At 45.0% G+C, this 23,629-nt stretch overlaps 1 protein-coding gene across 1 annotated transcript in view; it reads left to right on the top strand.

The window, feature by feature from the left end:
- POLR1A (RNA polymerase I subunit A) overlaps positions 1 to 23,629 on the top strand; it is a 1,786,762-nt gene that overhangs the window by 400,248 nt on the left and 1,362,885 nt on the right. Inside the window, exon 7 of the mRNA XM_069632173.1 lies at positions 18,974 to 19,060. Coding sequence (XP_069488274.1) covers positions 18,974 to 19,060 — 87 coding nt within the window. The remainder of the gene's footprint in view (positions 1 to 18,973; positions 19,061 to 23,629) is intronic.

Here is a 23,629-nt window from a genome sequence, read left to right as displayed (position 1 = left end):
GATATTCATTAGATATGCTTCATACACACTTCCTACACCCTGGGGTGACTTCAATTACTAGGACAGTATTGGCATTTATATATCACTTTTGTACATTGGTAAAATTCTGAGGTTGTGAAAAGGTAGGGTTAATGGAAGGAAAAAGGTTAACAGGGTCTCGGAGCATGTGAGCACTTTTACAATCCCCCAATGAAGTCTAGATAGAAACGTTGCCCAGCAATAACAGTTTCAAACAAGTTACCAGGGACAGTTAGAATCAAAGTCAATGGGACAGAAAAGTATGCAGGGAGCCAGGACAGCGAAAGTCAATTTGAACACTGTCTATGGAGCTGAGGCACTTCTTAGATAGCACAAAAGTCTTGCACAGAATTAGAGTTTGTTGTAGAAAATCACTGATCGGCCATAGGCTGTTACACTTGTGAAAAGTTAGAGCTCGAATAACTCTAGAAGGGTAGCTACTGCAAATCTCAACAGAGACAGCAAGCTACAGACAGAGAGGTAAGCACCCCTTAGAACAGTAACTTAGGCTTCTTTCCTGGTTCCAGACTTGAAGATCCTGGGCCTCAGTCATGGGGATAAGAGGGAGGACGTCTGGAGGACTCCTGCACAGCAGCTACGGGGTCTTTTCAGTTCAGCGGCACTTCGCAGTTTGAGCTACCGGCAAATAGCACCACCACAGATCTTGGACACTTGATGGACTTTCTTTGCTCCATGAGTCCAGCACTCTGGTGAGGAGCCTCAAGCTTGGGTCATCCTGCTTCGGTAGGGTCCTTAGGAACTTCCTGCAGCTCTGGTCTGTCGTAAAGACGATGCACTAGACTACGTATTTCTCAACCCCTGACACTCGGTTCCAGCAGCAGCAGCAAAGAAGTACAACCAGTTGGGGAAGATCTTCCAGCAAAGTTTGTCTTGGGGTTAGTTGGTCCCAGTAACCCAAGGGAAGAAGTCGTCGGAGCTTCTTTAGTCGATTTGGAAAAAAAGCGGTTTTAGCACAGCAGCAGTCTTCTCCAGGCAGTACAACGGTCCAGGAGGTTACTGAAAGCTTCTCTTCGCGATTCCTTCGTCGGATGTTTCATCCAGTGCTCGACTCAGTCTTCAGTTAAAAAAAACTTGCCTTTTATGCAGGTTTCTCCCATTCATGCACAGCCTACCTGTTACTCACACAGCAGGGTGGCTGTCCTGCAAGGACAGCCAGCCAGCCAATCAGGACTGGGTGCATTCAGGTTACCAAGGAGACTAAGGATGGAGTTTCAGGCACCTCCCTCCCTTCCTCCCCTGCCAGACACACTGGATCCAGATGCAGGTTTCAGCACTGAAGCCCACCAAAGGCAAAACGAACACAAGGGTTAAACCTGATTAGGCGCGCAGAGTAAAATGCAAGTAAGACCTCACAAGCAAGAAATGGTGAAAAGAGAACACCAGGCCATTTTTACAAAATGGTCACCCATGGGTGCGTCACTGCAGCTGAGGATTCAGACTGCGGTAGAAAAGCACAGTGGTAGAAAAATGAAACCACTGCCACTAGCCATTTAAAGTAGCGAGGGTAACATAAAAAATGTTACATGAGTAAGTAGAAAAAGGGGCTACTAAGTAACCCCCAGCACTCCACATAAGATGGTGTGTGCTGGATCTACAGAGAGAAAAGGTAAGTCAGTCAATTTCATTTTACTATTCTTGAGAACTGTAGTTCTCACAAGAAAAGGTTTTTAAACCCTAAGATAAATCTAAAGGATTTCTCTGTGACACTGCACTGAAGGTGCTGTGTGTCACCATACAAAAAGTAGATGCCTATGGAGTTTGTCAGACTCCAAAAACAAAGAAAACACAGATTCCAAATCAGATCAAAAACACATAAGTGAGTGAGAAAAGGGGCTCACTCACTCCAGGGTTGAAAGTCCTAAATACCAGCAAAAGAGCTGGGGGTCTCTAAGGTTGAAGGGAATTAGCACAGAAATGAGAATTCTCCCTAACACTCGTCCCCCCCAGACTTATGGACCGGAGAATTTAAACCACTTCTGGATGAATCTCCTAATCCAATCGGTCATACTTTCTGGAGAGACCATCAGCAATCGTTGTGCAACATGTATTCAATATTGTTTACTTTCAATTCGATGTTCAATGTGCTCTTACGTTGCTCAATTTTAAGGTTCCATTTAGTTCGGTATTCAATATTAATTTGCATACTTTCGCAGACCGTTATTCACTTGTGGTGCCAAATAAGCGCCCAGTGCTTGAGCACCTTCCTGACACTCACCGACCTTCTGCGTCTGTTTCTGGAGGTTCCCGCTACTTCCACCCTGCTGCTGAAGTCGGGAAATCCACCGGTTTTTATCTGCACGTCGGCATTTCCAAGGCTTCTTCCCAGACGTGAGCGGCACCCTCTTTGCTCCGGGCTCATTAGCAGCTCCTGCTGCTCGCTCTGTCTGATGGAGGCTCCCAGACCTGTGGCAAATACACTGCCCACTCTTTTCCGCTCCCACAGGTTTCCCACAGGTCCTCTGGGATAGTTGCCGGCGTCCTGGCTCTTTCTCCGGTCCCACCATGGCTGCCTCCTCAAATGAGTCTCCGGCTGGTCATCCATACACAGGTCTTCCTGTTGCTCCTTTCTCTGCTTGGCTGGTCTCCCTTTATACACCTGCAGCCCTTTGACAGGCTGCAGGTGTGGATGCTTGATTAGTCCTGTCTGACCATAATTAAAGGGACATGCCTGACCCTCACAGCTCTTTGTAGGCATATGCCTCGTCCCAGTACTAAACTGGTGAAAGCATGTTGTCTTTATCGCTCTTAGTCGTCTCTTCTTCGTCCCAGTACTGTCAAGTGTCACATGTGGGGAAAATGAGCGGAACTGGCTTATAATAGCCCATGCAGATCGGGGGAGGGTTAGGCTGGTCGTCAATAGGGAAAGGGGGATACAATGTCTCGGCTGAGGGCACCCCACTTCTAATCCTCGAAGACCCTCCACCCAGGTGATACTCCCTTGCTTCTCCTCCCCCTATGTCAAGATCTAAGAGCGATGGCCTTTCCCTGGCCACCTGCACAGAGGATTCAAGCGGTGTAGGAGTGGGAATAACCTTGGGTTTCTCACACTGATCATAATAACTTGTGTTCCCTGGATATGCCTGACCCTCACAATAGTTTTCCAGGCCTCTTCCACGTCTCAGTACTTGAGTGGTGTAACTGTATGTTGGTGTGTGCAACTTCTAGTTGCCTCTTCCTCGTCCCAGTACTAGATGGGTATGACTGAGGGGAAATAACAGGAAGTGATGGGTAACAACCAATAAAGGTAGGGAGAGGGTAAGATTTGCTATCTCACGTTGGAAAGGGGATACCATGTCTCGTCTGCCGACATCCTCTCCCCAATCCCCAAGGACCCTCCACCCAGTTGATCCTCCCTTGCTTCTCCACCCCCAGGGTCAGGATTCAAAAGCAATGTCATTTCCCTGGCCACCTGAAAAGAGGATCCAAGGTGAGCAGGTGTGAGGATGCCCTCAGGTTTCTCACATTACTGAGTAAATTGTACTGACCTACAGCTCACATGCTCATCCTAAGAATAGCCTTGCTGCTCTGCCATTCTACCAGACCTTTCGGTAGTACAGCCTTATACTAGAAGTTGGTGTTAAAGAGGTTAATTCTTAGCCATAACCCCTTGCAGTCAGCCATCCCTGGAAATAAATACACACTGTAACAAAGAGAGATAAAGCGGCCGGCTGGGAATCATCTGTTTAATCAACTGTTTTGCAAGCTGAAAAAACAGTTTTGCTAAGCCCGGCGCGCGCAAAGGGCATCGTTAATTGTGGACTGAAGGAGTTGTTAGGCTGTGGCTGCGACCCCCTCTCACCTGCCCTCTCTCATTACTCGGAGGATTTGAGGTGCTGTGGGCTCGCTGACACGCAGCTGGAGACCGTGTGAGAACGCCGTGCAGGCTCGAGCGCCGTAGCGCTGGTTGGCTCCGCCCCCCTGCCCGCCCCCTGTGACGACATCAGGAAGTGGAATAAGAGCTGTTCCTAGACACCCTTGCGGCGCTAAGCCCGGCGCGCGCAAAGGGCATCGTTAATTGTGGACTGAAGGAGCTGTTTGGCTGCTTGCTGTGGCTGTGGCTGTGGCTGTACAGGGACAATTCAACTATTAGCTACTGGAAGCTACGGTGGTGAGGCTGAAAGAAGACGCCTTAGAAACAATGAAATCTATCCCGGCATCAAGGGACACACAGGGAACAGGTCTAAGAACACGTCTGCAGGTAAGACAGAGATTTGCTTCACTCCCAGAGACAAATGGGAGCCCGGAGCAAAGCCTGAAAACAACGACGCTAAAACAAAGTCGACTACCATTTTGTATTGAAAAAAGAAAAAGTTTATCAGTGGGAGACAATCATTCAAATATGGAAAAATTTGCTCTTACACAGTTGTAGGAAATAGGCGAAAATTTGTGCCTGGCCCCTAATTCTCCTGAATTACCCATGCCATGTACTATGCTCAGGGAAAGAGACACTGCAATCCCTTTACCACCGACAAATGTCAGCCAAGTGGAGATGGTACTTGAGGCCACCTGCAAGGGGAAAATAGATGGACTAACCCCTTTAGAATCCAATGAAGTAGCTGAGTCGATAAATTATGGCATCTGCCAGGAGAAAGAGATTCCACCTGATCAAGTAACAGTAGGCAAGGATTATATCCCCGTACAAGAAAAGGAAAAATCAAAGTTAAAAGCATTGCCAACTAATTCACTTGACGACATTACACGTAAGGTTTTACAATCAGGAAATTAGGTCATTGGAACAATAGCTAACGATGGAAGTGGAGTGGACCTTAGTGGACCAATAATTGGAGAAAGTCTGGCCACAAGTCTAGAAAACCCTATACGACCACCAGATATAGGGCCTAGCTCTGGCATGAAGAGTATTGTAAATAACCGGCAATCAGCAGAAACATCGTGGGGTCAAGGCGACAAATGGGACGTGTTCGAATTGGGACATATCGAAGATGCTCTTCAGAACTCGATCAATCAGAATGAAAAGATTGACCATAGAGGGCCAATAATGATAGCCCAAGAGCCATTTTTCAACCATATAGATAAGAGAGGATCAGTCCCACTCTCAAGATTTGCCCTATAGTTGCAAATCCCACAAAAGGGAAGGGGAATGAATCTGTAAATTACATAAATGAATCTAACAAAGAGCTCATACGGATGAGCATGACGCAGATTTTACTATGCGCCACCATGCGGGGCCTGAGGCCTTTAGAAAATTCGAATACGAATAGTACAAAAGCCACTGCACCAGCAAGTTCGAGTAATTTATGTCTCGCAAATAAGATAATGCAAGACATCTCTATACTAACGGATAAAATAGAAAGAGAAAAAAGAAGTTTCAGCTTGATTAATGAGAAAATGGCTGCCTTGGACAAAGTACAGATTGATGATACCGCCATACTTCTAATTGGGCATCGGGGGAATAGAACAGCCCTGAAAGAGATCCAACTGCCATTTGAGGATGGGAGAAATAAATCCTTGTCAGCAATGATCATGGAAGATGGTATGGAAAAGGCAGTACCCGGCCCGGATCAAATAGGAAAGAATATAGCTAATTGCCAAATCTTGGAACACGAAAGCAGGCTTACAGGAGAAACATGGAATCAACATATTATAAAGACTATAAGTGAGGCCTGTAAAATTGAAAGAGAAAAAATTTGGGTCACTTCGAAAAAGTGGTAATGGCCTCGTTAACCATAACCATGGCCCCTTTTCTTAAGCTTTATGAGGCAATTAAAGATTCTGTACAAGAGGTAACTACCAGCAATACCCAAATAAAAGAGACACACGCTAACATGGTCTCGGCTTTGCTAAGCCTAAATGAACGAACAAATAAAGAAGCTGAATTAACCCATACCTGGCAATCTCGCCTTAGTGATTTAGCTAGACGGGATGCAACGGATAAATCTGTGTTAATGGAAGCGGTATTGTAAGACTGTAAATGGATGAGAACTATCCATAAATACAACAGTCTGAGGAACAAGGAGGATCGGCCTGACATAAATCTTAAAGAAGGAAAGGGACAATGAAATTGAGACCGAATGAAGCCGGTCCCCCCAATCAAAAGGAGCAACAACAAGAAAAGGGGATCCTGGTCCCATCTGGGATAAAGGAAACTAAAAAACGGACATCTGGACAACCAGAACGATCCTCTTTTGCAATCTTCGCAGGGACCGCGCCAAAAGATTTGACCCATCAAAATGGGAAGGAGATTACAAATGCACCGAATGATAAGGGAAAAAAAGCCAAGAATTAAACTGTCAAACGCAAAGTAAATGGCTTAAGAGCCTTTTTGAGAAATTTAAGAACACCACCCAGAAGAAACAACACACAGTGTGCGAAAAAATCTCGTAGAGAGGTGAATTTTAGTGACCACATAGACATTGGGGGGCGAAAAGATCAAGAAAAGAGGCAAATGGAAGAAAGTAGAGAGGACACAGAACAGCAAGCTAATCTGAGTGATCTTATTGATCTGATCGAATCCGATAGTGAGAAAGAAGATTGGGACAGCATAAGTGATTCGGACTGGCAAACCTTAGATAACTGGGAAACAGTAGATCTAATCGAAAAACCAAAGGAAGTTCAGAAACCGAAGTCTTATAAAAAAAAAGTGCCTGAGAATACAGCAAGGAAAAGGAAAGAAGATCAGGTATAAATGAAATTGAACTGGAACCAGATCAGGAGTCGAATAGATTTAAGACATTGGAACAAAAAAGAAAAGATACGGTGAACAAAGGGAGGATAGACCAAAAGAACCAGGACAGCCCTTGTTCCAAAGAAAAAATAGACTAGGGAAAAAAAAGGAAGACCCAAACAAAAAAAAGGAAAGAGGTACCATTAAGATCACCCCTGATGAAATCAATCCTATTCAAAGGATGTTACCTAAAACTAGAAACAGCTGTGAATGGACCAAGAAGGGCAATCATAAATAGGAGCTACGTGGTGGAGCTCTGCAAGCAAGTCTTGTCACCAAGGACAATATCAACGGAAGATATAAAAATAGTCGAATTCCCAAAGGAACAGAGGCTAGACCAAGTCATTTTGCACTTGACGTCAAAAAATACAAAGTGGAAACTCTTGGAAGTGTCAGATACTTTAAGAAAAAGAGGCTTCCTGTTGGAGGATATGGTCGATGAACCCAGAAAATTAAAAGAAAAGTCTCAAATGGAACTAAGTAAGGAAACAAATAAGGAGGCATCAGTAAAAACTAGAACCACAACTCCTGGGGAAAAACTGGCAAAAGATAGACTTGATGCTGAAAAACTGAAGAAAAACAATGGAAAAGGCAAAGAAGAAAAAGAGTTGCAGGAGGAAGATCCATCAATAACTAAAAAAAGTAAAGAGTCATTGAAAACCCTGAGGTTTACAGTGGATAACTCTGAAAATTCAAGGAGAAACAAGAATAAACCCATTAAAGCAAATAGTCAGGGAAAGGACTGGGCCTGGATGGCCAATGCTCTGAGCTTCAAGAAGAAACAATAGAGTACGGGGAACGAGCAGAATTCAATCCTCTGCATCATGGAACACAAGAGGATTCAAACACCTGCTCTCAAATACAAGTTGCTTCTTGACTCAATATGATTTCATTTCAATCCAAGAATCATGGCTACGTGAGCCCCCTGTTTGCGAGGGCTATGAGGTCTATACTAACCCGGCTAGAAAGGGGTCAAAGGGAAGACCGTTTGGAGGCCTCATGATACGCAAGAAACTGGAATGTCCACTAAAAGTAAAGGAACATCTAACACCAAATCCATATGTTCAAATTCTCAAAGTAACATCTGAACTGGAAGACCAAAAAAACCCGAAACAATTGGTCCTGATTAACGTCTACTGGAGCGAGAACATGCAAGCCCAGGTGAACTTTTTAACGTCAATCATGGAGGTAATTGATCAATCCATGATGGAGGGAAATGACCAGCTGATCTTATTAAATGACGACTTAAACATCAAATTGCTGGATAAAGATGGTAAGATCAAAGCAACCGATCATTTGCTAGGAAAGGAAAAAGTCTGGATGAAAGAAATGAGAATTCGTGAGATGAAGATGCTAAATGGTCAGACTAAGGGAGATCTTCAGGGGGCCAATACTTGGCACAGTGGGAAATCAGGCGCCTGTTTAGATTGTTTTGTAGGAGGAAACACGTTGGAGCAGGTTTTATCCTTCACAATAGTAAAAACAAACGAGTAGCGATCATTGTCTGTTAGCTACTACTCTTGCCTGGGAACTAAGAACTAACAGAGGTACCGAAAGAGCAATGGCAACTGAGGTTACTGGGGGAAGAAATCGTTTGAGAATTAAAAATCAAGCAATCCCGAATCTAGTTCAAGGATACAAAGAAGCAATTAACATCGATGAGGAGATGGTTGACTACAAATGGCTATTGGAAGCCTATGAAATCAAGTATGATCCAACTAAAAAAAAAGGGGACATTAAGAAAAAACATGCGTATGATGAACAACTAGCGACAAGAAGAAAACAATATAGGTCAGAGTTGAGAATTATTAAAAAGACAAATGGCCCAGGAAAACATGATCTTCAGAGAAAATACCAACAAACATATAAAAACTGGCTGAGACAAACTCGACACCTAAGAATGCAGAGAGATGCTGAAAAAACGATAGCTGCAATAACAACAAACAATGCTAGAGGTACTTGGGACTTACTTAACGACAGAGAGCATAATCAATCTGCCGTAGGTATTAATCAAGTCGCAGAAGATAAATGGTTCGGACACTACACTACTCTTTATAAAGGAGAAAGTGAGGGAAAAACCATAAAAGAAATTTCTGACATAACTTCCTGGGACTTGAAATTCGATAAGGAGGATATCAGAATCGTAATAAAAAAAGTTAGCACCTCAAGAGCAGCCGGCCCAGATGGTATTTCCAACAAACTACTTAAAGAAAACTGTGAGACCTGGACGGAGCTAATATATATATTATTCCAACAAATCATGAAGACTAAACAAATACCATCCACATGGACGGAGGCTTATATAATACCGATATATAAACAGGGGGACCGTGAAAACCATAGAAACTACAGGCCTATAGCTCTCTTAGATTCAATTGGCAAGCTATTTGCATCATTACTACTGAGAGACCTAAAAAAATGGGCCTTGGAGGTGAAAATCCTAGACGAAAGACAGACAGCTTTTGTAAGTGGAGTTGGCACCGCCTTGAACCTATTCTTGATCAACTTGCTGAAGGCAAATACATTAGCTGGGAAAAAAAAGCTTTACCTAGCCTTCATTGACCTCGAACAAGCTTTCAATGGCATCAGTAGAGAGCGCTTGTGGTCGAAGATGAGAAACTGGGGGTGCCCAAAGGACCTACTTGAAGCTATAAAAGCATTATATACTGATACCTCCGTCAAGATTCAAATAACAAGTAATGGGGGACTTTCTAGTAGGATTAGAACCTCTAGAGTAGTCAAACAGGGTTGTGCAGTAGCGCCATTCCTCTTTGTCCTATATATGGCCGACATGAAAACCGCTCAGGAGAAGATCCGCGCATTCCCGCCAAAGATAAACGGAAAAGAGATACCTTGGATGCTATACACGGATGATGCGGTATTCATAGATCAAACACCAATAGGCCTATAAAGACGGATTGAGACCTTTAATAACTATCTAAAGGAAAATAGCATGAAGATGAATGTCAAAAAATCTATGATCTTAACTATGAAATCTACCTGGGGGAGGAAGCAGGCCGGAAAAACTGCGATATGGTCACTAGAACAGCAAAAACTGAAGGAAGTGGAAACAACACTTTACCTGGGGATATTGATCAACAAAAACTGCAACGAACAAGCGCACTATTCTCTGATCCGGGAAAAGCTAGTGGCTCTGACAAATCAAGGAGTCTGCCTACATCGCAGATATGGGAAGTTTTCGCTAATCCCAACCGTCACCTTTTTCAAGCAGAAAGTGGTGGCGGTCATCACTTATGGTACTGAAGCACTCTTAGCACTAAGATGGGAGGTTTGGAATCTTTGTGAGGTGTATTTTTGGCGTAAAATCCTACGCCTACCAAATTCGCTACCAGTTGAACTCATAAGAACTGAGCTCAGGCTGCAATCAGTGACCTCTATCGCTCTTTGGAAATCCCTATCATTGTATAGGAAGTGCATTCTGGATGATCCACCTAAACCATTTGAAATTCTAGCTCAGACGAACGCCTTGAATGAAGACAAAATGCTTATGGATTGGAAAAGTGGATGTAAGGCTCACTTGCTGAAATTAAATCTCTTGGAAGACACCTTAAAGAACAACCCGGATAAAGTAAAAAGAGTAATTCTGGAAAAAGACTGGGAGGAAACCCAGGATCAAAGATTGAAAAGAAACTTATGCTATAACATCATTTGGGAAAAAAAGCCTTGAATAGCTTACTGCCTTATCTGCTGAAATTCCCGACTGAGCATTATCGGGATCTGTTGTTGCGCTGCAGACTTAATATCTGGAACTGCAGAGAAGTGAAATGGAAAAGAAAGCAAATCGAAGAAACGGCAGCATATTGCCGATTCTGTAAACGGAAGGACCAACTGGAAACAATAAGACATGTTATTTTAACTTGCCAATCTCTAAAATGGAAAAGAGAGCTCTTCATGGGAAGTTACGTAATGAATATCACTGAAGAGACGGAAGAAAATTATTGGGAACGACTCCTTACTGTTGAAAAAATTGGCAAGACGCTTGATGCATTAAAATTTGTCGAAATGTTAAAATTGAACAGGAGGAGGAGATGCCTGAACAGTAAGAAAAAGACAAGAGCAGCCTTATGTAACGAATGCTCGAGTTACCTTGACTAACTAAAAACCTGGAAATAACGGAACAGTGGACTATAAGGTAACTGAGGAAAAACGACAGAGATTTTGTAACTATTGTCTGAAGAAAATTGAAATTGGAATTGGAACAAAGACATTTTAACAAAGGAATATGTAATGTTTAAGGTTAAACTATACTTAACCAATAAAACATATAAAAAAATAAATTAAAAAAAAAAACCAACTCTACTGTTTCTCTGCATCCAATATACATTTATAGAAAAAAAACGTCATACATCAATTCTGTTCTTAAATGAACCTTACAAATGATAGACCAGGTTTCTTATGAGCAAAATGCAGCACCTATTCTCATTGGACATAAATGCTTTCTGAAACACATGATTATTCCTTGTAAAAATGAATTTGGTTCTTCCTTATTTCAGTAAACACAAGACATATTTTGCAAGTTTAAGAACTGGTTTAGGAGTAGTTTGGAAATGCCACATGCTCAGACAGCCTGCCAATGACATGGATTAGCTGTCTGGTTTCTCATTGACTAATTTCTCTACCTTATCTTTTTCTGACTTTATGCCAGTTTAATTTGTGAGCAGCACTGTTGAAAACTGTAAATTCCTACTTTCAAACTGCTAAATCACTGCACCATTGCTTCTGTCCAAGCCCTCCCTTTTCTCAATAACCTTGGCTTGAACTGTTAGTTGTCTGAGCTCCACACAGCCCTATTTTCCTGGAAACGTACTGCGCCTTTAAAATGCTGACTGCACATTTACTGCGCAGTCCGCATTTTAAAAAATTCCGACTCCCATTACTGCGACCAAGCGGAGAGGGGGTTGCTGAGGTCGCGGGGGTGTCCCCAGCTCCCCTTGTTCGCTGTAAAGGGAGTCAGGGTTACAGGGGTGTCTCCTGCATACCGCTGTGGTAAGCGGGAGACAAGAAATTTAAACAAAATAGGAATAGTGGGGAGTCGACAGTTCACACAGAAGTGTGCCGCCGTAAAGGTAAGTGGGGCGGAAGCGGGTAGGGCAATGCGGGCCGGGGATGCAGGCAAAGGGACCTATCTGATCACTGCGCCGTGCCATAACGAGAGTCAACATTTTCGTTATCGGCATTACGGGTGGCGCAGTGATCACATAGATCCATATTTTCTGTAAATGTCCCTAAGGCTTAAGGCTTGTAGCCATTTGTAATGCATATTGTGGTGCCCATTTTAAAAAGAATGGACATCTGTTGCTGTAATATTTCTTATGTCAGGGAACAATTTTCAGCATGTATTTGAGCACTACTTTTTTCTGATGTCTAGTGTCTATTGAGTGTGGTTAATATCCTTCATATATAAACTATATAGACTTGGAAATTGTTCCTGTTAGCCCCATTCACATCTAGAATCTATATTCTGTGATATTTGTGTGATGTACCTAGTTTTTCCACACACTTAGAAATGTATCTCTTGTTGCACTGATTCTCACCTAGAAAGTACCCTCTGTGACTTACAAATTGTCCCTGGTAGCTTGACTCGTATCTAAAGGGTACCCCTTTAAATAACTCTGCAATCTATTTCCCTGCGGTGCTCTCTTAAAATTGCTACTGTCGGCTTGATCCATACCCAGAAAGTACCCACTGCGATCGATACACTTCTAAAAAGTGCATACTGTAATTTTTCTGTGAATTAGTTACCAATGCCGCTCAGTTGGAACTCCCTACAGCTACCCTCTTTCGCCCTCTCCCACTGCCCCGGTGACCAGAATCTAGACGCAGATTGTACATCTTGGGCCTATGCATCTACTGCTACTAATTCACCAACCTCTAGGTACTGCACTGACCTCCCCCATGATGGAGATCCCAACTCTCGATATATCCCCTTGCCGACCTGTCCCGATCCCTAGCCTCCCAGCACCATTTCCCACCCCTCCACAACCCACCCGCCCGCGGTGCATTGCCGCACTCCAGCACCCAACTTCACGATCCCCCCTCTATTCCCCTCCTGATCGCAAACCATGTCCACTCCCCCGTACACCAATATACCCAGCCCCCCGCCCACTCTCCTTCCATAATTCCACATCCAACTCTAAGATCAGAGGAGAGCACTCTGGTGTGCCAAAACACTGCCCCCTCAAGCCCTTAACCCCCTCCCCCATCCCACCCTAACCCACTGACTCCCACTCTCCCCCTGACATCTATTGAGAACACCCTAATACCTCTTGCCCATACACCACGCCCTCTATCGAATTCCCAAGCCAGGGGAGTCCTCTGGCACTCCAAACAGCGCAATCCCGCCTCCACTTCCTCCACCCCATCCTTGAGCCCTCTGATGAACTCCCCTTCCTCTGTACCAACCTCCCATGCTGCCCACTCCCCCCCCCCAACCAATTGAGGAACACAACACCCACCCGACCAACCACCCATACCACCCCCTCCATCCGCCATAACCCCTACTTGACCCCCGGCAACAAACCACCCCATTTATATCCCTTCCCCTCTCTGAAAGTAGCGCTTCTCACCCTTGCTAGAACGATAGCCACCTCTCCATTACCCTACGACCCCCCCCCCACGGCACCAATTCCGACGAAATGCAGAAAACATGACTGGTCCTCTCCCTACATCCTCTACTCCTCACCACTTCTGCATTTGCCCACCCTCACAGCCTCTCCATCCCCTATACCCCTACAATCCCCTCTCCCCTCCCCCAGTTTCCACCCACTTTCTCTTGACTTCTCACCCTGTACACCTAATTTCCCTTTGCCCCCAGACTCATTCCAAATTCTGCCCACCTCAGCCCCCCTCACACCATCTGACCCATCTACCACCCTCCCTTGGCCCACCCCTCCCCACTCACACTCCTACCTCTGCCCTGCCTACTATTCCCGCCCTGCATCGACGTATCCCTCTCAGCAGACACTCAGGCACCTAGCCCCTTCTGTACCCCTTCTCATCCTGTCTCAACACCCCTGAATGCTCCGACCACTCCCACCAACGCACCTGGCAGCCATGCCCCTCAAGCTCCCACTCCAATGAGCGCCACAAAATCCTCATCCCCTCATGAAGTCACTTGCATCCTCTTTAACGCCCACTCGATAGGAAGAAAAAGACACAGCATTTTTCCACCTCCTATCCTCTGACAAGCCTGACCTCATTTTGATCAACGCAACCTGATTCACTGACGACGTTGCCCCTGTAGCACACAAAGCCTTCCCCACCTGGCTACTCGCTCATTGCCCACAGTTGACCCTCTAGTCATTTCTCCGTCTCACCCATTGAATCCCAGACATGCACTGCCTCCTGTGAATCCCTCCTAGTAAAACTATCTCTGTCACCGACCTTCACCCACAGCTTCCTCCTCATCAACAGACCACCTGAATATAACAGACATTTCGCCAACAACCTCTGTGATTCAATAGCTACCATTCAAGTAAACCACCAATCTCTTACACTCCTGGGAGACTTTAACATCTGGTTCGATATCCCCTCTAACCCCATGACTCACCTGCTGGTTGATAGTCTTGATGCACTCAACCTCTCCTACCATACTACTGGTCCAACCCATTCTGGTGGTCACACCCTTGATGCAATTTTCAGCTCCCATGACCTGGTTTACCTATCCCATACCAAACCACTCATCTGGACCGACCACTTTGCCATCCCTTTCTCTATCCACACCCCTGCCCCTCCCCCTACAGATCCTCTGCTCCCCCTGTGATCCCAAATGCAGGAAGTCAATATCCTTCCCGACCTTGCTGAAGCCCTGCTTCTTAGCCCCCCCCCCCCTGCAACGCTCCCCATGATAGAGCCTTAACCATCGACTCCTTTGACTCTTGGCTTAATGACTCACTAACATCTCTCACTCCCTTGAGCCCCACTTCCTCACGCAATGCACCGTCCTCCAAATAGTTCACACCCCTCGTAAGGATTGCCAAAAAACATAATAACTCTCTTGAGCGCAAATAGCGAGTATCAAATTCCGATCTCAGCAGATCCACGTTTGCCATGCATCACCGTAACTACAAAGCAGAAATCCGAAAGGCCAAAAAAGCCTATTACAATAAACAAATTCTCATCTGTGGCAACCGCAGCAAAGAACTCCACATGATCATATCAGAATTTGTTAATTCCACTTGCCCCTCTACCCAATCCACCCCTCACAATCACTCTGCGACTCCTCTCCCTACACTTCTACACCACCGCTCTAGACAGGACGACATCCCTTACCACCAAACTGTCCCCCCGCCCCTATTATCGACCCGTCATGATCCCATCGCTCGACGCCCAATTTCCCTACCTTCGACTCATTCAAACCCATCTCCAGAGACTAGTTCCTTGAACTACTATCAGCCAGCAAACCCTCTGGGTCACCCCTCAACCCCTGCCCAGCCTCTGTCCTGATAGAAATATTCTCGTATACCTGCACAAGAGAACATGCAAGTGCCATTCTAAATTAATCCCTCACCTCTGGCATCTTCCCTGTTGCCTTCAAAATAGCGCATGTCAAGCCTCTTCTAAAAAAGACATCCCTTGACCCACTTGACCCCAAGAATAACAGACCAATCTCCAACACCAGATTGCTCATGCAACTCATTGACTGGTCTCTGTAGACTCTGATGGCTACGCAGCACTGATTCTCCTCAAATTCTCTGCAGCCTTTGATACAGTTAACTACTCAGTCCTCCTGGACCGCCTTTACTCCCTAGGAATCCGTGGCACTGATCTCAAATGGATCGCCTCTTTCCTAAGCAACAGGAAACAAATAACCCTCCTCTCCCCCTCAACTGCTTGCTCGGTGAACACTGGAGTACACCAAGGCGCATGCCTGTCTGCTCTCCTGTTCAACCTCTATATGACCACTCTACCAGGAATCATCCACATGCACAACATCTCCTATTACAACTATGCTGATACCCAAATTATCCTACGAATTCCCAAGGCAGGCACCAACCCCCTTCCCGACCTTGAAGCCTGTCTCTGTGACATTGATCGATGGATGACAATAAACCACCTCCTTTTGAACCCTGCTAAAACTGAAATCATGGTGTGTGGGAACACTGCCCTGCTACCTCAGCCGCTCCCAAGGCCCCCATCCCTCAGCCCTCACCCCCCCTCCGATATAGTAAAAAACCTAGGCTGCGCTATGGACTCAGGCCTGACCCTCTCCCGTCAGATCAACAAAGTGTCAAAATTCTGTCACTATCAACTCAAACTTTCCAGATGCATTTTTTCCTACCTCTCCTACCCGAACAGACTTGCTGCAGTTATGTCTATTGTGATGGCGAGACTGGACTATGCCAACTCCCTTTACCGAGGAGCCCCGGCATACCAACTTAACGAACTCCAAAGAGCCCAAAACGCTGCTGCAAAACTGCTCCTTGCCCTGAGTCAACGAGACCACATCTCTCCAGCTCTCCAAACCCTCCACTGGCTCCCAGTTGGACAAAGGGCCACCTTCAACACCCTGTGCATCACCCACCGTGCAGTGCACAAGACCGGCCCATTATACGTGCAAAGAAAGATAAAATCATACCTCCCATCCCCCACCCTAAGATTAAGCACTGCCCTCCTTCTAGTGATTCCAACCTCTAACTCTGTCAGGATCAGAGGATCCGTCTTCTGAACCTTGGCCCAAACTCTGTGGAACTTGCTTCCCCCTCATATTCGACACACGCAAGACTATATGATATTCTGCAAAGCTCTATAAACGTGGCTCTTTCCGTAATATTAACCACAACCTTCTGAAGCGATTGAACCCTAGCAACCCGATGACTAATGCTCAATGAGATCCCCAACAATGTCATTACTGAGTACGCTCTTTTATTTGCTATTAAACAACCGCATGCCTGAAATGCGAATATTGATCCCCTGAGATCATAACTTCACGCAAACTCTCTCCTTACCGGTATTCACATATCCTTGCCGGTATCCTTGATGCCTTTTCACCAAACAAGGCCCACAACAAAGGCCTCTGTCTGGTCCCTGTACGCTTCGTGCCCCAACATGCTGTCGCTATGTGTGCCCCCAGCCTCCTATGATCCCCCGTGATGTTGCTGTATGCCCCCAGACCCTCCGGTCCCCAGTGTTGTTAGTGTATGCCCCTGCCCCCTCTGGTCCCCCATAATGTCGCTCTGTACCCCCATAGCCCCCTGGTTCCCGTGAGGTTGCTCTGTGCCCCTCTAGTCCCATGTGTTGCTGTGTGCCGCCATCCTCCTCTGGTCAACCCGTGATGCCGCTGTATGCACCCCCAAACCCCTCTGGTCAACTGTGACAACGCTGTGTGCCTCCCAGCCCCTCAAGCCCCTGTGAGACCGCTCTGTGCCCCCACCCCGTATGATCGCCCGTGATCTTTTTATGTACCCCCACCCCCGTGATGTCACTGTGTACACCCACTCTCTGGTCCCCGTAATGTCGCTGTGTACCCCCAGCCGTTCTGGTCCCCCGTGTTGTTGCTGTGTGCCCCCACCCACTATGATCGCCCGTGATGTTGCTGTGTGCCCCCAGCCCCCTCTGGTTTCCCGTGATGCTGCTGTGTGCCCCTAGCCCCCTCTAGCCCCTTGTAATGTTGTTGTGTGCCCCACACCTTCTGGCCCCCTTATGCCCCCCCTGCTTTCCTTGATCTCTTCTCCCTTCTCCCCCCCCTTATCCCTTCCATTCCCCCGTCCCATTCATTGCAGGAGATGTCTTGATTAACGAAGGGTTCACCATCAATAACCTTTTGCCAACACTTATATGAGCCTTTGAACACATTGACTCGTGGTGCTTCATCCCCTCTACTCTCTTGCCGGACCTCCTCTGGATCCCACACTCAGGTTTGCCCTGAATCATGCTGTGCCCATCGTCATCGTGAATCATCACCTACACGGGCCCTAAATGACATGTTCACCTGTCTATTACCAGAGAAAGGGGGGGTGGGTACTCCTCTTCATTGGGGTTTTGTATAACAAGGGATCATTTTATAAAGTCTTACCATGAGTAGACCTTAGGAAAACACCCCTAACAGGGACCCTGTTTACACTCGCACTCACCTGAATCTAAGGCTTGACTGCTCTCCATTGCTACCTTGGTTGTGTTTGGGATAAACCTGCAGAGTCTCCCTGTTCACCATAACGGGGTGCCTGCTAAAATTCTGCCCACCAGGGTTGATTTTAAAAATCCACCTCAGTACTTACCCATACCTTCATTGATAGGTTTGTGTGAGGTATAAATAAATAACTGCATTTGTGTACATGCTGCCTGTCTTGTATTAATTTGAGTGCTCTCTGTGTGCTTAACCGAACCCTTCACCATTCTCACTCCCTGCGTCTAGCTGATCAGTCACACTAACCAGATAGTTTGGCCAGATATTAGTGTCTGTCTCTGTTCATCAGTATAGGGGGACCTCTGAGAATCTGTCCAGAGGGTGGATTCCGAAAATCCGTTCTAACAGATAGTGAAAGAGATGATGCTCACAACTCTGCTGACCTTTTCACTTTGTCTCAGTTAATTCAATCCAAAGCACCATGTTTAACATTGACCCCATCTCTATATTTAGGTCCTTTATATACCATGTCAGGATCCAACAAGATCCTGCTTTGCCAATGAGAAGCCAATGTTATGCTATTCCTTACAGGAGACAGATTCCTGGTTGAGCGTTCAAAGATCCAAATGTGTACCCTTGGTGTAAGACATCTAAAACCTGGCACCCTTCGTACCTGCTTGACCCTTGACTTTGTGATTGACTCTAACAAGTGGAGTCACTGCCTTCTTTAAAGCTCGATGCTGTCTGATGTATGAACCAATTACTTTTTACAACATATAAAGTATGCTTTTATAGTACCGCTGTGCGTACATTCATTCCTCTGTTCAGTATAAAACTGTTACCCTTTATTCTTGTTTACCACATTTCCCCCTATGAGTTCAATGTATTGCTTGGCCACAGCTAACACTCCGTAAGCCATGGAAAGCATAATGGTTGACAGTTTGCATAGGTTTGGGTTTGTACTCCCACACTTAACATAGGTTTGGTATATTCCTGCTAGCAGCCACTCATTTGCTTCTTGGCTTGACATTCAATCTGGCCAAGAGATACCTGATGTAGGTAATAGCTTTTTTATAAACTGTATGGAACTCTGAAAACCTTTAACTGCTTAGTAAAGGGACCATTAAAAAAAAAAAAAAACACTTTCTTGTCTGTTTCTATTTTAGTAATTGATGACACAGATTTGGGCAAAAGAGGTTACCTAACACCAAGCACAGCCAGGGAGCACATTGTGTCTCTGTGGGAAAATGAAGGTAAGTTGATAGATTGCATGTCGGCTGTTCTCATCATTGTTTTAAAACATTTTTTAATTAATGTTCTTGTCATGGACTATAAGGTTTGCTTTAATTTTAAAAACTACAGTAGAGGGCCACAAATATGAGTCAGTACTTGCAAGGCTCAAAATGGACTCCCTTTTCTCAGTCATGTTTACCATAAAAGTGATGGTACACCAAGTAGATGGGGCTTCAGCAGTGGAAAAGAGCTGCAGGATAGTTGGAGACTGGTTGAGGTTCTCTCAGAGCTGGAGATCACTGGAGGATCTTTGGTGATGCAACCTCGGAAGGGTAGCTTGCCATGTGTTTATTCACTGTACTTTTGAGAGAGGAGAGACTCTCCCAAATCATAGAAGGTATTCCACTGTAACCTTCGAGCCTGCAAAAGCTATCTTCGGTCATGGCTTAAATGACCGAAACATTTGACATACAAACTATTAATCGATTTTACATTCTATAGCACAGGTATTCGAAGCAGGGATGCACAATCTTCATCAAACAAAACACGTTCCGCCAACCTATAAATCACTGTGTAGAATTTCTCACTTTTGAGACAAATTATGCGGTCAGTAGTCAACCAAGCATAACATTTTTTTGTACACTTAAAAAAACTGTTGGTGGAGAACCCGCTTAATCAGGCCGCACATTCAAATTTCAACCATATTTCTTTCACAAATGCAGTGCCGAGCAAGGTCCACATCACTTCTTTTTACAAAGTAACTTTATAATGAACTCCCGTTGACAGAGAACTGGCACCACACAGGATTAGGAATAAGGGTCACCAATCGAATTTGCAACAATGGCAAGCAGGTATTAGAATAATGATCAATCATCAGCAGATTCATATTAATCAGAGCATTTGGGGGATTTATCATATTTATCTTGTATGTTATTAACAATAAATACCGGCAGGCTTTATTAGATATAATTACCTCCCATAGAGTTTCCAATAATTACACATCATTTTGGACACTGCATTGCAAGCCATCCTTCTCCCCTCCTACCACCTGCAGATCTAGACCAATTCTCCACTCAAAGGTTTATCACCCACTGTGAGTAGTCCCACATGTTCATCTCCACAATTCAGTCAACTATACCCACAGACACATGTTCACACTCCACCGACTAGCCCCAAGTCAATTCCCTTCTCTGAATCCACCACCAATCTCCACATGAACATAGTACCACTCAACCCCCTTATCAAATGTCCATCCTACCACACACATGCTTTTCACAAGTAGCCTTTACAGACACATCCCTGCCCTTTAACCAGCATCCAATCTGGCCAGACACAGCACCGCTTTACATCCATAATCTAGCTTATGTTCCATATGGCTCCACCCTACCGACAGCTGGTAAATGGAAGGACAGTAAATATGGAAGAGGGAGGAGGAGAAAAAAGCATTCAAGTGTATACATTACCAATTTTGGATTGAGAAGATCTGGTTTCTAATCTCAGCTTTCCTGCTTGACCATAATTGTGTATTTATGGACATATCACGATCTTCCTCTGTTGAAAAGAAGATGGGCTGAACTCTGGCATCTTCGTGGGGCTTAGCAAATATAAATTGCTTTGGGGAAGCTGCTGTAGTGTCACTGGTATCGACATTTATAATTGGGCACATTGCTTATACTATGCTTAACCTGTAATCACTCTTGCATTAGATTTGATTGCCAGTCTAGCTGTAATATAATTAAGCCTCAGAAATTCTAAATGGCATGCTTATCAGAACTTTATCCTCCACATAATGTCTTTGCTGAAATATTTGCCTCTGCCAAAGCATGTATTGTGCTCAGTGCCACTCATTGAGTAAGTATCTAAGGTGGACACTTCTCCTTTTGCTTGGGACTCATGCAACTTTGTGAACTGTGTAGTTCAATCTTGTTGTGCTTGTGCCTTGTGATCCTTTTAGTCCTCTTGCCTGCCAATCCTATGTGCCGTCACTTCAACTGCTTGTTGACCCTGAACTGTCCTGAGGGGATCCTTTAACATCATGGGAGTCAAGGCAGAATTGTTTCTTTAACTGCAGGACAGTCAAACCTGTCGCTTATCCATATCATTTGGTCTCGAACAGAGACCAGAAACTGATGGATCTCCAGACCCATCTGCCATAGTTGTCATTTGACATACAATCTGCACATAGCTCCGACCTATGGACCTCCAAGCCAGGAGCCAATGGTGAGAGCAGTTGACTCCCACGACTCTTAACTTAACTGGAATCTTGGTTTGCCTTGATTGGGGTTTGATAGGCTGTGTTGCTTACCTGTTTTGACACACCCACTGATTCTGAACCTGCTGCTACTTGGACCTGGCTTTTGGTGGTTCCATCTGGGTTCCGCTGGGACAACTCGAAGAAAACAGTGATTTTATTATACAAATATTATATAGAGCATTTAGTCATGTCCACTGCACCAAGTTCCATTACTTCCTGTAGGCAAACTGTGCATACCTGCAGAAATGAATCTAAGTAATCAAAATACGGAAACATACCCCTCAATTGCCAAAACCTGGTTATTTACCTTGAACTTTGGTGTTCTCTGTTCTTAGGATAGGGCTTGAACACATTAAGCTTAATAGTCACTAGTTCTAACATTGTAAGGCCTATGATATATCGCTTAACATCTCTTTCCCACCACATTAAGGTACTGTACCAGTGTTGCCATTGAAACTGTGTACATTTAAAGTGTGGCGCGTGTGGACAACAAACTGTAATGGTTTATTATTTTTGCCTTTATGCATGTGTGTTGCTAAATAGATGTGGTATTTTTGTACTTTCCTGTGTGGACAATCTAGTGCAGGGGTCAAAATTCCAAATTGTGAACTCCAAGCTAGGCATGAAAAGGCACTCACAACCACCATTCTCCACCTACACAGAGCACACTATTTCCTACTGGCCAAGAGCCAATGATCACTAGCCAGTAGCTTATGGCAAGTGCAAATTTGGAAGCTTGATCTAGTGCTTGACAATGACCTGTGTATGTTGATTGTACTTTTCAGTGAAACCTCTTTAATCGAAGCCTTATTGCGCAGCCTCATTATTGAGTGAGAGTTTGGTTACATTTGTGTGCAAAACCTTTGCAAGTCGGTTAAGGCTGGCTTCCAAGAACCCTACACCAGAAATGGCACTGGAAAACTTCCCAACAGTACCCTAGTGATGCATGTTTGTTAGGCAAGATTTTATGTAGTAAGCCTGTGGGAGACTACACCAGCTTTGTCCTCTTGGTAATAGGTAACCCACCTTTTGATATAGGCCTGTACTACACAAGTTGGTAGAGTGACTGAGCAGCCAGACTTATCTCAAGAGGTGTAAATGTGAGCTGTTGAGATGTAAGACCAAGATTCATGATTACAAGTATTCAAATAACACTTGTACTGTAGGTTTTCTAGTAAAATGATTATTTATTTATTTAACGGTCAATTCTAAATAAGCCTTTTTTCGAAAGGGCAATATGGAACAATAAAAATACACTTCACAACACTTCTTCAGATTTAAGATAAGCAAGTAGGTACCCTTTTGGGAGGTGACACACATACTTCCTACACCCTGAGGTGACTTCAATTGCTAGGACACTGTGGACGTTAATGTATCACTTTTTACACTTAATGCAATACTGAGGTTGTGGAAAAGGAAATGGTTAGGGAAGGAAAAAGATTGGTTCTCAGTGTACGTGAATACATTTCAATCTCCCAATGAAGTCTAGGTTAGATCTTTCCCGGCAATACAAGTTAAACATATTCACCACCTATGAGGGACAGTTAAAACCAAAGTCAATGGGTCAAAAGAATCTACAGGGAGCCAGGACAGCCAAAGTCACGTTGCACAATGTCTAGGGAGCTGAGGCACCTATTCAGATAGCAAAAATGTCTTGCACAATGTTTAAGAGAGTTTTTAGGAAAAGAATCGCTGTAGGGCCACAAGCTTTTAGGCTTGTGAAGAGCAAAGCTGCAAGCAACTCTGCAGAAAAAACAGCTACTGTAAGTCTCCAGTGAGAACAAACAATTTACACACCAAAAAGGTAAGTACCCCATTAGTCAAGACCGTACCTTAGGTTGGAAAAAGAGAATCCAGCTGGCTTCTCTTCCTGTTGCAGTCCTGCAGTTCCTGGGTTCCTGGGCCTCAGTCGTGGGGACAAGAGGGAGGACGTCTGGGGACTACTGCACTGCGGTTTGAAGGTCGGTGGCAGCTGCGGGCTCTTTCCAATTCAGCTGCCCTTTGTAGTTTCTGTTACCGGTCAATAGCTCCACCACGGATGTTGGACACTTGATGGGCTCCCCTCGCTTCTGGAGTCCAGCACTCTGGTGAGATGACTCGGGCTTGGGTTGTCCTGCTTCAGGAGGGTCCTCTGGATCTTCCTTGCGCTCTGGTCCGGCATAAAGACGATGCACTCGATTCTGGTTTTCCTGGCCCCTGGCACTCGGTTCCTGCAACTGCGAAGAAGTACAGCCAGCAGGGAGATGTTTTTCAGCAAAGTTCGTCTTGGGGTTAGTTGGTCCTACCAACCCAAGGGAAGAAGTCGTCCCTTCTGGGCTTCTCTAGTCAAGGCGAA

Source organism: Ambystoma mexicanum, chromosome 6q, assembly GCF_040938575.1.
Source record: "Ambystoma mexicanum isolate Mex_15411 chromosome 6q, UKY_AmexF1_1, whole genome shotgun sequence".
NCBI lineage: Eukaryota > Metazoa > Chordata > Amphibia > Caudata > Ambystomatidae > Ambystoma > Ambystoma mexicanum.
The sequence above is the reverse complement of the archived record's forward strand: the minus strand, read 5'-3'. Positions and strand labels throughout refer to the sequence as shown.